Source organism: Micropterus salmoides, unplaced genomic scaffold, assembly GCF_014851395.1.
Source record: "Micropterus salmoides isolate LMB-PRFRI ecotype aquatic unplaced genomic scaffold, ASM1485139v1 Ms_hic_scaffold_6, whole genome shotgun sequence".
Lineage (NCBI taxonomy): Eukaryota > Metazoa > Chordata > Actinopteri > Centrarchiformes > Centrarchidae > Micropterus > Micropterus salmoides.
The window spans coordinates 21,006,759-21,020,201 of NW_024044348.1; the positions used below are offsets into that span (position 1 = coordinate 21,006,759).

Sequence of the window (13,443 nt, forward strand, 5' to 3'; positions counted from 1 at the left end):
TCAGGTTTTGCTGACATTCTGTTTGTTAGGGGTCCTGAAATGTGACTATTGCTATTCTGTGTTATCAGGAAAACTGGATATCTAGTTGCTAAAACAATTAGGTTTAGAAAAGAAGCTGCATTAGTTTCTAGAGAGTTTGTTGTCCTTTTTTCTTTTTTTTTTTTAAACTCACTGAAATGTCGATGTCCTTTAGGTACGCTGAAAAGGAGACGACAGCAGCAAGCCAATCAACAGCTTCAGGGCCAGCGCGCACCCCGTCAGCAAAGAGAGAACTATCAAATGGGACAGATGAGACGCTGAGACACTGGTCTGCTCTTTGCCTTGGTTCCCTAGTGCCTACAATGGGAGCACTTCACTCCAAAGAGTTACCTTTACCACATATTGCAAAATTCAAAGAACTTGCAACAGGATCGATTTCACTGGACAAAGCCTGAGGTTTGTTTAATTTTGGGCCTAACAAACTCATTCAGCACCTCTGCTCTGAGAGCCAGATTAGCAGTGGTTCACACAGCTTTTATAGGAAATAAATAACTTTTCCAAGGAGGGACAGGAGAAGAAATTCATTGATCTCTGTTTATGTGGTTTTAACCCCCCCCCCCCCCCGAATGCTTTTTTGTTATTTTTTTTTTTACCAGAATGGCAGAGAGAGAAGCAGCTTTGTGTTAGATGCCTTCCTCTGCCTTCCCTCTGTGCTACATTTGTCTTTCCTGTTCTTCCTCTCTGAAGTGCTGCCATCATCAGCACGATAGCAGCACTGCAAGTCACTTGCTGCCAATGAAAAACAGAGTTGAGTTGGAGGAAAACTTTTTTTGTTGTTTTTAAAGCAAAGCACCATCAAATGTTGAAGCTTTTTATTTCTATAGTGTACATGTTCTTTCAGTATGCAATTGTACATATGCTCCAATAGGTTTCTTTTTCTTTGTTTCAAATTACATTTTCTGTATGATTAAGATTATTTTCTGTTTTGATTCACTTTCTCAGGATTAATAAAATGACAACAAACAAAGTGTAGTGAGCGGAAAACATGGTTGCATGAGTATTTCAGGGTAAAGTCCCTCCTGGCTAAAGGCTCTACAGAAAGGTTCACGTTAGCTGCAGTGGGAAGTAGAGGAAGGGTTGTATGAAGAAATGAAATGAAATGAATAAATAAGATTAGAGTGTCATCTCTTATCAGATGGACGGCTGCGGAGGGGAGATTGATTATCTTGTTATGTCTATTTCTTTTTGTGAAATGCTTTTGCAGCTGCATTTACATAAAGTTATAGTTTGGGGCTTAAATAAGTGGTGAGAGAATAGCTTTTTATCAACCTGATTGTATCACACTTTTATTCTGTCATTTCCTCTGACTCGTCGCTTTGGCACTGATTTGTGACGCATTTGCAAAACAACCACTTTGTGCTACAGATGCACGTGTGTCTTTACATTCGGGGTGAAAATAGTGAAAGCAAAGAGGAGACAGTTCAAAAAAACTCTGCGGACAAAGAAGAATATATAAGAAGTTATTATTGAAAGTGTCTTTGTGTGATTTATCTGCCACTTGCTGTGTTCTGTCCACCTTTTGAATTTCACAGTTTTTGATGAACCTCTATGGTTTAAATGTGATTGTGGATTTAGCTTTTATTGTTTTCACTTGCAGTTCAGATTATTTGTATATGTGGAGCAATTGAATCAGTTGAGGGAAAACTAGAGCTTCTAATGTTTATTGTTGCTTTGTTGCTGCTGTTAACAGACATTCACCAGAGCAAACAATCACTGTGTGTCAGCCACCCGCCGCTGTTCTGTCCTTTCTTTTCCTACCAGGATTTTCTCAAGGAACTTTGTTACCCTTGTTACATCCTGTTGGTTTGTGTGATTGCTTTAAAAATGTGCCTACTCAGAGCAGTATGACTGAAGTTGGTGTACTAGTGTCAGTGATCTTCACCAAGGCTGAAACCATGCATGAGGTGGCAGTTTATCTAAGCAGAGTGTTATCAGACTGCTGTTGCAAAAAGATGTGGTTTAGGGCTTGGCACTGTATAATAATTATAGGAAATGTAAGTCATGATTGATATACAACTATATCGGCCAATGCGTGAACTTTTTCGTATTATAGTCCACAATTATTTCTGATTTTTGAAGAGATTATAATTAGTATTTACTTTGTTTAATAGCATATTGTTGCCTGCCTCTCAAGCCTTTGGTTTGACTTGAGTTTTCAGTTGTCTCCAGTCAGATTGAATTTAGGTCATCTTCACTGACGGTGCATAATACTCTGACTTGAGTGACTAGCAGAACATAAAAATAGATATGTATAGTTTCTTAAAATTATTTTAGGAGGGAACAACTTAGCGGAGAAAAGACGTACTTTTTTCTTACCCTTGCAAAAGAGCTGCATCTCAGAATTGCTTTCTGTGCAAAGGATGTTGCGATGCTGCATTATCGATCAGATAGATTCTATGCAGAGTGTCACAGAGCTCAACAGTGAACAAGTTAGCCTCTTCACAGAAATATGCCTTCAATTCTTCCTCCTAAATGCATACATGGAAAAGTCTGTTGTGTTTTCATAGCAAAATAGTTGTTCATGTTGATGTGCTACAGCAAATTTTCTGAACAAACAAAAAATACAATCCTCTGTGGCTTCTTATTGATTTTCTTTGTTTTTTTGGTGCTACTGGTAGTGCTTTTTTCTTGGGTCGGAGCTTAAACAATATTTTTCATTCTCTTTGGCAAATTTTAAAGCTTTTTAGTGTGTTTGCAGGCTGCTTTGCTGAATCATCCTCATCTTTTTTATTGATACATTAAGATGTGGACAATACTGGGTGTTGGGGGATATGGGGAATAATACTCTCTGGGAAATGTTTCTGTCTTTCACATGTGTTGCTAAGATGTTGAGAAAATGTGCGCTGAAGTGTAAGTGATGTGAACAGAGAATCCAAAATGGAATAGATTCAATACTACTGTCTGATTTTAATGTTTCCCGTGTTTTATACATTGTCTTCATTGGTCTTCTTGTTATTTACATTTGTCCTGTTTCCCATTCTGCTTACTTTGAAAATTTTACTAAATTTGCAAAGGTATTGTGCAAAAATATAATTTCTTTTGAACTACTTGAAATGCGATAATAAACCAGAAATGAGCAAAAGTTTTTCCACTGTTTGTACATTATAGAAAAAGATTGGGATTTTTCAACAGATTTTTTTTTCATCACACCATAAAAGTTAGACATGCAGGGTAGTGATGATGTGGATTTGTCAGGTGTTGCAAGCTGCTCGACAAGACTTGATTCAACTGCCACGATGGTCTGACATGAGCTGGTGTTTAATGTTCCAGCTTTACTCACATCTCTCTGTGATTAAACCTGATGTTTGGGTTTACTGCCTTCCATTTAAATGGGCTGCCCTCTGCAGTCAACACCTGCTGAATGCTTTCATCTAATTGAGAGATTTCTGTCTGATTTCTGTGTTTTGACTCTCAAGCTGTCAGCAGTTAGACGTTTTTACCTTTAAATTATTTTTATTGTACATGAACACTTACTATACTATGTTTTTACACTACTAATTTACCAGTGTCAGCTTTTCTATAGTATCCTATACATTCTGGCGAATAATCAGTTAATACATGACCAGTGCATGTTCAAAGGCTAAAAAAAACAAACAAAATAGACTTTTTAATGCTCTGGTAGGAGTTTGATTAACGTACATTTGTATAATATGATTTACAGGAAGAAGGTAGGTGTTAAGAGGTGTTATTATGAGATTGATCATTTTACATTGGATATTCAAGAAAAAAAGTACACCCTCTTAATTAACGTCATCAAAAGGTCATTGAACTTCTGAATTCAGTTAACATTTGAATTGGCAAACACTCAACTGTTTATATCTGAAACATTTGCTTGTGGACAGAAATGAAAGTCTGGGCTGGTTATTAATACTACATTGTGAAGTTCTGGTGAGAAGATCACATGCAGTACTTAGCTTATTAATCATCTGATCACATAATCAAACTTGAACATGTCTCTGTAAATTGTAAACACAGTTCACAATAGTTACTAGTTGTTTTCTAGCCTCAGCTTCGCTGGCTTCCTTCTGTGCTGTTTTGGTGTGTCTTCTTTACAGCGCACAAACACTTTAGCCTGCAACATTTCAATCTGCTGTCCATCATTTGTTGTGGCACAAAAAGATGTCCTAGAAAACAGAAACAATGTTGTTGACGTGGTGTGGTTAAACAGGAAGTGTGTGAACGGTGAAGTGTAGCAGAGAGCGGCCAAGCACTGATGAGAAATGATTCAAACTGTGTGTGGAAAACAATCCACTAGGTGGCATTAAAAGTCTGCGACGGTGTCGATGCTGTCAAGAGTGGGACACTGCAAGATGTTACGGTATCTGAAAACAAGTAAATGTATTCTCTATTGAATTCCTTTCTCTGTATACATACTGACACACACATACTTACAATAATTAGTATGATTTATTTATATAGAAATTATAGGCAGGGTCAATATATTATATATATTGTAAATATATATCTAATCTACTGTAGGCTTCTTAAGAACAGGTTTGAGGTAGGCTTGTACTTGTAATTTACTTGACTATTTCCATTTTATGGTACTGCTACACTACGTCATAGTAGTAATACAGTCATTTTCACTCCACTACATCTGTGGATAAAGATGGTTGTCGTGTTGCTTACATTTGGTGTTTGTAGTATTCTCAAAAAACACTGATAAATTTAACTACTAACAAACAGTATTAGTTAAAATTACCTCCACTTTTGACAACTGGGGCATTTAAATTTTGTCTCTCAATGTAACAGTAGTAATGATCCACTAGTGAACTGTATATAAGATAGGAAAAATGTGAAATGGGACCATTGTGCAGTAAGGGTACTTTTATTTTTTAGACTTATTTTGTTGAGAATACTTCCGACCCCGTGCAATTATGAATGCAGTGAGTGATGTAATGAACATTTACTTGTAATGGAGTATTTTTGCCTTGAGATATTGCTACTTTGAAATGTTTGAATAGTTTCTCGACCACTGCTGCCTTGTAACGCAGGGCTGTACCTCTCCTGCGTCTCGCCTGCTTTGACGCTGATCTTGCCCAAAGTTAGGAGTGGTTTTCTCTTCTGGCCGCCCCAAGGAATGATGGTCTGCACCCGGTTCCACATGTTGTTCCATAGAGCCGATCCCTCCCAGCGCATTGTGAGCAACATTAAATCCCCTAAATCTCTGTCCAGGGTGATCAAGAAGGTGAAGGTCTTATTACCCAAAATCGTTTCAGTGCTGTTTAAAAAGACAGACACAAAAACAGAACAGAATTAGACTATTACAGAAGTGAACACGCTTTATTACAAAGTGAAGATGAAGCAGAGAGCACATGAGATTTCCTCTAAGGCTAAGGACTTTTGATACACACAACATAAAGGAAAACACAGTTGTCAGGGAATAGTGTCTTTAGTAAATAATTTATTCCATCATCCCCATTTATAGTTCTCTTTCATGCAGCAGCTCCAGTGGTTTCCATGTGTGTCAGCTGCTCTCCTTAACTTGCCTTCTTTCTTTGTAGCGCTGAGAGCCCAGCTGCATATTGCATGTGTCAAAGACTGAGTACACTGAGCATAGATGTCATGTAATGTAAGCCTGATGGGAGGTGGCGCAGTACTCACATGGTGATGGAGAGCTCGGCACTCTCCTCCTTTGTTCCAGAGAGTGAAATGGTGAGAGTGGGCTCGATCCTCTCCATCTGGTTGACAAACTGGATCCTGAACTGGTAATGATAGACTGCAGAGAAGGAAACAGAAGAAGAAGAAGAAGAAGAGATGAAGATAGTAAAGCCATCCAACGCAGAGTTTGTGTTCTGCATGTCTTTGCATTCAATCACTGTAAAATGGGAGAATTTTAATCCCATTCAGCTTTGATCGTTACTGAGAGCAAGACATCCAGCTCAAACTATGACAGAGGTCACTGTGTCACATCGTATCATATACAGATAGGGTCTAACCTACTAACACGCACAATTTTAATACAGGTACTATATTCTTTAAAAATATTTAAATGGGAAATAAAACTAGAAATTCCCCGAGCACAGCAACAACAATCAGGTGCTGGTAGATGGCAAGATGAGGCTATGAAAAGTCAAAAACAAGCTACCGCACGCTGATATGACTTTACTACACTACCTTTATTGTGCGCAACGCTTTTCGCCCATTGCTTCTTCACGCTCACACAGTTAAATTACAAAAACACTCACAGGTGTGCTAAGTAGACCCTGTGTAGGTCACGTGACCAGTACATTTAATTTTTTTGATGACTTGTGTATATACATTTATAAAATCAACATCTTATACAAAATATTATAATACAAACAGCAAGAATGTGATTAGTAGCCAAACAGATTTAAAAAAAAAAACATCAAGAAATATATATATTAAACATACATAAGTCACAAGAATTACAACATTACAGGAACTCATAAGTTCCAACCTCTGTCATATACACCTAAAGGGGAGAACAAGACACTCAGTATCTCAACTTTCCCTGAAGGTTAAACACACCTCAGAGAAAGATATATAATAATCATTATCATAGGAATGAGCGAAAATCTAGTGTCTGTGAGGCTCAATTGTGTTCAATTCATGAATCCAAAAAGCTTCCCTTCTTAAAAGTTGGTGAATCAAGTTACCCCCTCTTGGATTAGGAATCAATCTTTCAATGACAATAAATTTAAGGGAAGTAGCCAAAGCATGGTTTTTCTCTTTATATTGTCTAGCAATGGCATAATCCATGTTCCCTTATGCTCTGCCACTCTCAATTTAAGATTCCGTTTAGTTTGGCCCACATACATTAATCCACATCGACATTTCAAAAAATCTTGACAACATGGGTAGACAGACAATTAATGAAGTCTTTTATGTTATATTTCTTTCCTGAATGTGGGCGATTAAATGTTTTTGTGTCAAATGTGTTTGAACAATGTGCACATTTGCCACATCTATAGTTCCCATAAAGTTGTAATGAAAGCCAATTAGTTTGTGTGGGTTCTCACATGGAACTGACAACAAAATCTCTGACATTTCTGCTTCTCCTGAAGCAAAAACGAGGTCTAGAAACTGAAAAATGGTACAATATTCCTACACAAATATTGTTCTGTTTTCAACAGGTAAAGGGGAAGGCTCCAATAATTCTTTCCTATCTTTTCTATTGATTTCTTCCACAGCCTGGTCAATAAGTTCTTGATCATATCCCCGTTCTCTAAACCATCCAGACATTTCTTTACGCTTTACATGATAATCCTGTTCTTCAATACATATTCTTCGTAATCTAATCACATGGTTATGATGGCAACTAGTAGCGTGTAAAATAGTATTTCTGTCGGTTTCTTTTCAATTGATAGATGTCTCCATTTGTCTGTTTTCATTAACTGTGATCGAAAGATCCAGAAATTGAACTTTTTTAGGACTGTGTACCATTGTGAAATGCAGAGTTGGATAAGTATTATTGATGTATTCACTAAATCCCCTAAGTTCATCCTCAGAACCTTTAAACCCCATGAGAATGTCATCAATATATCTTTTAAAGACCAAGATGTTGTTTGCAAAGGGGTTATTATTAAAAATATGTCTCTCTTCCCACAAGCCCATGAACAAATTAGCATAATTAGGAGCAAATGGTGAACCCATTCTTGTACCTTCAGATTGCAAGTAGTATTTCTTATCAAAAATAAAATAATTTGACTCCAAGATAAACTTAGTGAGTGACATATGTAATTCCACTGGAAGTTTATCTTTTTTATGAGGTTGGACTAGAAGCTATGAACCTTTATCTTGAGGCCCAAAAAGATACACTTTCAGGACCCATGTTCAGAAATAAGCTGTATCTGGCTTTAGCTACACAGCTGACACTTAGTTAGTGGAAAATACATAATCACCAGACTTCATTAAATATTAAATATGCCGTTGAAGACATGTAGCACTGGTCAGTAAAGTGAGTATAAAATGTCTAGAGATATATCTTAAGGCTGGTTGAAATGATGAGGACAGCCACGTACGTTTGTAAGGCATCCGAGAGCGTGTTTTCAGGTAGAGCCTCTTGCTGGTGCCACTGCGAACCCTCTTGATATCGTAGCCCAGTGTGTTGCAGCGGTTCTTCCGACAGTCCAGACAGATGCCTTTGTCAAAAGCGTTTTTGTCACTGCACCTGTAGGCCATGCTCTGCTTGTCTTTATTCAGCACAGAGTCAATGAATAGATGGACGGACCGCTCATGAGCACATTTAACTGTCTGCTCAAAACCTATGGGAGGAAACAGAGACATGGTGGACATTTAAAACGACTTTTTTCAACAGATAATTTCCATACAACCTAATCTCCTGTGGATCGAGAGGCTGTGGAGTACCTTAATCATAGTGTCTGACCATTATATGTGGATTGATTTCATTATCACCAAAGCCCGACGTCTATCAGTCTGTCTTTCTCTTCTCCTAAAAGCGTCTCATTATGTCTGATACATGCTATGCTCTGAGGGCCTCTTCTCTGAGAAGACTCTTGTAGCCTGGAGGCAGCTCAGCTCAGAGGAATGGACAGAGCGGATGAAGGCACATGTTGCTAATTATCTCCTGAGGATGACAGATGCTTTAATGTGGCTCTCACTGTCATATCACACGGGTGTGTTTTGGATTGAGAAGCACCATAAAACCCTGAGCCACTTGTGTTGGACCGGAGGGAATTAAATTCATCTGCCTCAACACAGAACGAAAAACTGTCAACAAGCAAAAAGATGAATTGTTGGCCAAGATATTCCTTCTAAACCAGTGTTTTGAGGTGGCAAGACCAATTAAGAAAAAAAATGTTATGATATGGGCAGAGGAAGAGGCAAACCAGTAAGCGGTTAAGCAGCTCAACACACTGCTCTGATTGGAGTTGCTGGAGTTTTCTCCTCGGATCCAGGCTTGTAAATAGCATACAGGGGTACCAGAAACCTGAATGGTATGTCTGTTCAGTCAGGGATAAGACTGACTTCTAAGCAAGAACTCCTTTCAGTTTCATAAAGAATCGTCCAGACCTTAAAACACAAAGTTAATTTTGGTATACCTGTGAAGTAACTGTAATTCTATTGTAATATGTAAAGGACTATTTGTTTTTAAAAAAAGATGTAGAAACCTCCGCAGGTACCAGATTTTTTAATTTTTCCTAGAGCATTTGATTTACTGATTGCCATTGGGATGTAAAGAAAATTTCAACAAATATAGCCTAACAAAAAGAAAATTGCTTCTGAAATACATTACCCCAGCTTCACTGATATAATGCACCACCCGGCGAGCACGCTAAATGACACAAATATAACACTCTCAAGTTGTTGTGTGACGAACAGGTGCATGCTGGGTCTGACTGAATGCTAAATCCTCAAAGTGGATCCTCCAGGGGTCATTTCTACATTTGCTACATTGCTGAGAAACTTCAGTGAGGTGTGTAAGGCCTTTCTGCTGCTTCTGACCATTTCTGTTACTGTGTGGAGCCTCTTTCAGCGCAAAATGTTTGAAAACATGGAGGAGTGCAGTCGGACAGACAGGTTGACATACCGGTTATAATATGAACTGAGAATGTTGCGAAGCAAAGATGTTGAACCAAGAGCAGATTTGAAGACTTCGCAGTGAGACTCACAGAATGACGCTTTGTCATAATTTTCTAAGCTGTTGCAGTGTGCTCTTTATCATACCGAGGAGCCCATACTGGGCTATGTGCTCATAAATGCTTTGCAGGTCACATCCTGGTTGGAAGTCTCCTCCGTTGGGATAAAAGTCATAATGTGCCACAGCTTGCTTGATGCCCACACTGAGGCCCAAACGTTCATGGGTGAAGGTATGGATGGCATCCACAAATTCAGCATCATCAGGAGACAGTCTGTCTGTGGGAGACATGCCTTCAAACAGGGGCCCCGCTGGATCGAGACCTGGACAGATACAAAATAAATGTAAATTATATTTCTTTCTGCCACTAAATGTAGAAGCCCAATTGTTACCCTATCCCTGTAGAAAAACTCACCAGTAATTCTTCCAATCTTCTCCGAGCCTTCCAGATAGCTCCCAGCAAATCCACAGATGTGAGCGCCAAGGCTATAGCCAATTAGATGGACCTTTTTAACTGGGTACTGGTAGTTTACCTGTTGGGTTTATGACAGGTACATACTTTGAGAAGACCTTTGACAACTTACATCTGGTACATGGTGCATGGTGTTTTAAGCGACATTTTCTGTATAAAATGTACTAAGTTCTTCAATACATACAAAATATTGGCTGTATATATATATATATATAAAATGGCCTACAGTAGAATAATTTCCCCCGACCTGAAGTGACTGCAGCAGGTGAGCTATGTCTTTTCCAACTGTGCGAGTGCTGTGTGCTGCTCTGGGGTAGTGCTGGTGAGCCAGGGACAACCAGTTGGTAATAACCACATTGACGTCTATTAGATTTGTCTTCAGGATTGTGGCTAATCTGAGCACCCAGCTCTCCATCATACCATCCACCTGAGGGAAAACAAGACTGATGTTATAAATGTGCTTGAAATGGCAGGAAATGAATGTAAACTGGGCCCAGTGATGTGAAAGAAAGTTATGATACTGACATAATTGATCTGAGATTTAAATGAGTCTCGGCATGTCTTGTTATGTCAGTTTATCTCTGGGATTTGAACATTACTGATGTGCAATGTTGACATCTGAAAAGGACACCAGCAGCAATTCCTCCATATTGGTCCGAGTTCCATGTTTTGTATGTAGTGGTTCAAGGCAGTGAAGTGGAAGAAAAGTTGACCTTACCGACCACCCGTGAGTGATGATGATGAGGGGATTACTGCTGTTGAAACCACAGGAGGTGAGAGAGTGCAGCTGCAGAGGGTCCAGTGTACAGTTGTCCTCACCTTCTATAAACAGCCTGAAGGCTGAACTGCTGACATACCGCTCTTTCACCTTCAGGACTGCCCTCTGCTCTGTGTTCACTCCTCAGAAATCAAACAACAGATGAGTTATCTGTTTGTTCTTCATGCTTACTCTGCACATCAGTACATGCTGGACTACTGGATATATTTACTTTAAAGTAAATAATTACAATTAATGCATCGAAATTCACTTTATTTGTCCCCTCAAGAGCAGAAGAAAAGTTTTAATTCATGTTTTGATACAATTATTTGATAGTAAATAGGGAGAATTCACTGCCTGTTGAGGCCCATTTGGACTGTGGGCTGATTAACGCCCTTTCAGAACCACTTTACTGTGGTTCCAGGTCATGCAGACCTCTTTGGCAGATGCACACAGATAACCCTTTACAAGAAGTCCCATCATGTGAATCTCTGCCAGACTCTTCTCGTAATTTCTTATATAAACTCCTCCTCCCTTAACATGTTTGAAACCACAGCCCAGAAACCTCAGAAATCTCACTCACAAACTTTATAGATCCTTCTCCAAAGAAATCTATCATTGATGATGGTTTGATTGACCTTGATGGTTTGTCAGTGATTAATGTCCGGCATATACATTATTCTAAAGTTTTAATGATAATAATGCCAGAAACCCAGGCGCCTCAAAACTCTCAACTGATACAGTTGCTATCCGATGAGCTCTGGTTGCTGATATAAGCCCACGATGAAAACATTTCCACAGTGCAAGTAATAAATGTAATTATACATCCGTCATCCACCCCTCTGCTCATTAAATCCCACATTTTCCTTGGTGTGTCTCTTTACTGTTATGACTGTTTATCGACATGAACATGGAGAGCAATTAAAAACAGCCCGATTCATTAGTAACAGAGCATAAGAGTGTACTTTACAAATCTTAGACTATAATTAGTTTAATATGATTTCTGCAATAATAAACCGCTCAAAAATACAGAGACAACTCAGTTATTTATATGATTTTTTCACAGCTATTATAAACAAACACACAAAAAAACACAATTTAGATAGATCTAGGAACAAGAAAAACATGTTTAAGAAACATTAAATAAATTAGCTAATGTCCAGCAATATTTTCTTTCCTGTGCACATATTTAACAGCAATTGTGTCAGCAACAGTCAATGCAATGTATAGTGGTGTAACAATTCACCATTTGAATGGCCATTTCCATTTTAGCTGTTCAAAAGAATTAGTTTTTTTGAGACTGCAGATTTATGAATGGACTTTTGTCTGACCCCAAAAAGTTTTGCTTTCAGGTGTATAAACAAAACAAAATAAGTGTTTTACAATTAAACATGAGCAAGCCGTAAAGAAATCATCAGATATTGTCTCAAGTCGAACATAGCTCTGGTGTTGTTAAATAGATTTTAGACCAAAAATGTGATGAAGCTGTTTGATACGTAGAGCGTTTTGAATCAACAGTCTTCAAATAAACAATTACATGAGATATAACAGAACAAAGGAAAGTTTGCACCCCAAAGCAATGTGGTGCTGCTGTGCACTGTGGCTTGGTTAAACTCTTGAACTCTGCATCATCTTTACAAACACGCGTTGTGCAGCTGAGCTTTGTTCAAACCGGTTGTTTTAAATTCTAGAGGACACGAGAACTAAAAGATACCTTTAGGAACAATGTATGAAAAAATATGCACAATGCACCTCGGGGATTTTTGTTTGAGTTAACGGTTAAACTGTAAAACATTGAAACATAAAACATTGTCTCATTGTAAATACTTTACTCAGCATCATTTAGTTAAGTGATATTTTCATAGTAAATTTAAATAAACTTCTGAGTAAATTTGGGAGGAAAAAGTTAGAGAGGTTAAGGCCCAATTTTAAGCTGCGGTTTGGTGCCCCCTGTTTGAAAACTTTCACCAAGAGCTTGATATTGATGACATAAGTTGTTGCATCGAATATATGAGTGTACAATTACATTTAGGGGGACTTCACATTTGAATTATGATGACATCAAGTGTTTTACATTAATTCCAAGACCATATGTTAATACACCCAAACTGTTAACGAGTCAGTCGTGTTCTGGATTGGTTTGTCATTCATCTATCTAATAATAAATGTAGTTAAACCTGTGCAACAAATTGTCTTGTATCGCACTTTTCTGGGATTGTTTAAACATTTCACTCACCTGCTCTGTTTCCTTTGACTTTCTTCCCCTCATTGAGCTGAAACGTTAACAGCAAACAGCATAAGATTTTGACCACTGACATAGTGTCTGACAGATACTTTGGTAATTCCTTTGAACCGACACAGAGAACAGGCTTAAATGTTTTAGTGGGGGAAATGCAGGTAATGTGGAGTTTGAAGGCGAGATCCTTTTGTCTGCAGCTATAGAAGCTCTTTTAAAGAAGCCTCATTTCTGTCCTGAGGGTTGAAATCACGGTGGGGAACACATTTGACGTATTGTCCAGCGAAAGAGGGACACCAGGAGTAATGGTTTACGGGTTAGGGGGATTTGGTCCTGTCCTGATTGGCTGGGGGCTGGCCCATGTCGATCGAACACAT

The 13,443-nt window shown here is 38.4% G+C and overlaps 2 protein-coding genes across 3 annotated transcripts in view; one reads left to right on the plus strand and one right to left on the minus strand.

The window, feature by feature from the left end:
* Positions 1–3,124, plus strand: part of adam10a (ADAM metallopeptidase domain 10a) — a 29,970-nt gene extending 26,846 nt beyond the window's left edge. The window contains exon 16 of the mRNA XM_038701256.1: positions 194–3,124. Coding sequence (XP_038557184.1) covers positions 194–300 — 107 coding nt within the window. The 3' untranslated portion in view covers positions 301–3,124. The remainder of the gene's footprint in view (positions 1–193) is intronic.
* A 487-nt stretch (positions 3,125–3,611) lies between these two features.
* On the minus strand, positions 3,612–13,372 carry lipca (lipase, hepatic a). 2 transcript variants are annotated; one of them, XM_038701258.1, is made up of 9 exons: positions 13,067–13,372; positions 10,792–10,970; positions 10,321–10,500; positions 10,017–10,134; positions 9,691–9,924; positions 8,025–8,267; positions 5,644–5,758; positions 5,042–5,260; positions 3,612–4,163 (listed from the first exon to the last, which is right to left on the minus strand). In XM_038701258.1, exons 1-9 carry the CDS (start codon positions 13,146–13,148, stop codon positions 4,028–4,030), a joined length of 1,506 nt encoding a protein of 501 aa, XP_038557186.1. In that variant the 5' UTR covers positions 13,149–13,372; the 3' UTR covers positions 3,612–4,027. The 2 variants fall into 2 exon arrangements, with proteins under 2 accessions (XP_038557186.1, XP_038557185.1); XM_038701257.1 differs by having other exon boundaries at positions 10,792–10,973.
* Between the last annotated feature and the right edge of the window lie 71 nt (positions 13,373–13,443).

What these genes read in the sequence shown, in the direction of transcription:
- lipca (XM_038701257.1), bottom strand. Translation starts at nt 13,148, where the DNA reads ATGTCAGTGGTCAAAATCTTATGCTGTTTGCTGTTAACGTTTCAGCTC. An exon ending in AGCCCAGTATGGGCTCCTCG is followed by an intron (nt 8,268 to 9,690) that starts GTATGATAAAGA and finishes TTCCTCCCATAG; the next exon opens with GTTTTGAGCAGACAGTTAAA. An exon ending in CTCTCGGATGCCTTACAAAC is followed by an intron (nt 5,759 to 8,024) that starts GTACGTGGCTGT and finishes CCTTCTCTGCAG; the next exon opens with TCTATCATTACCAGTTCAGG.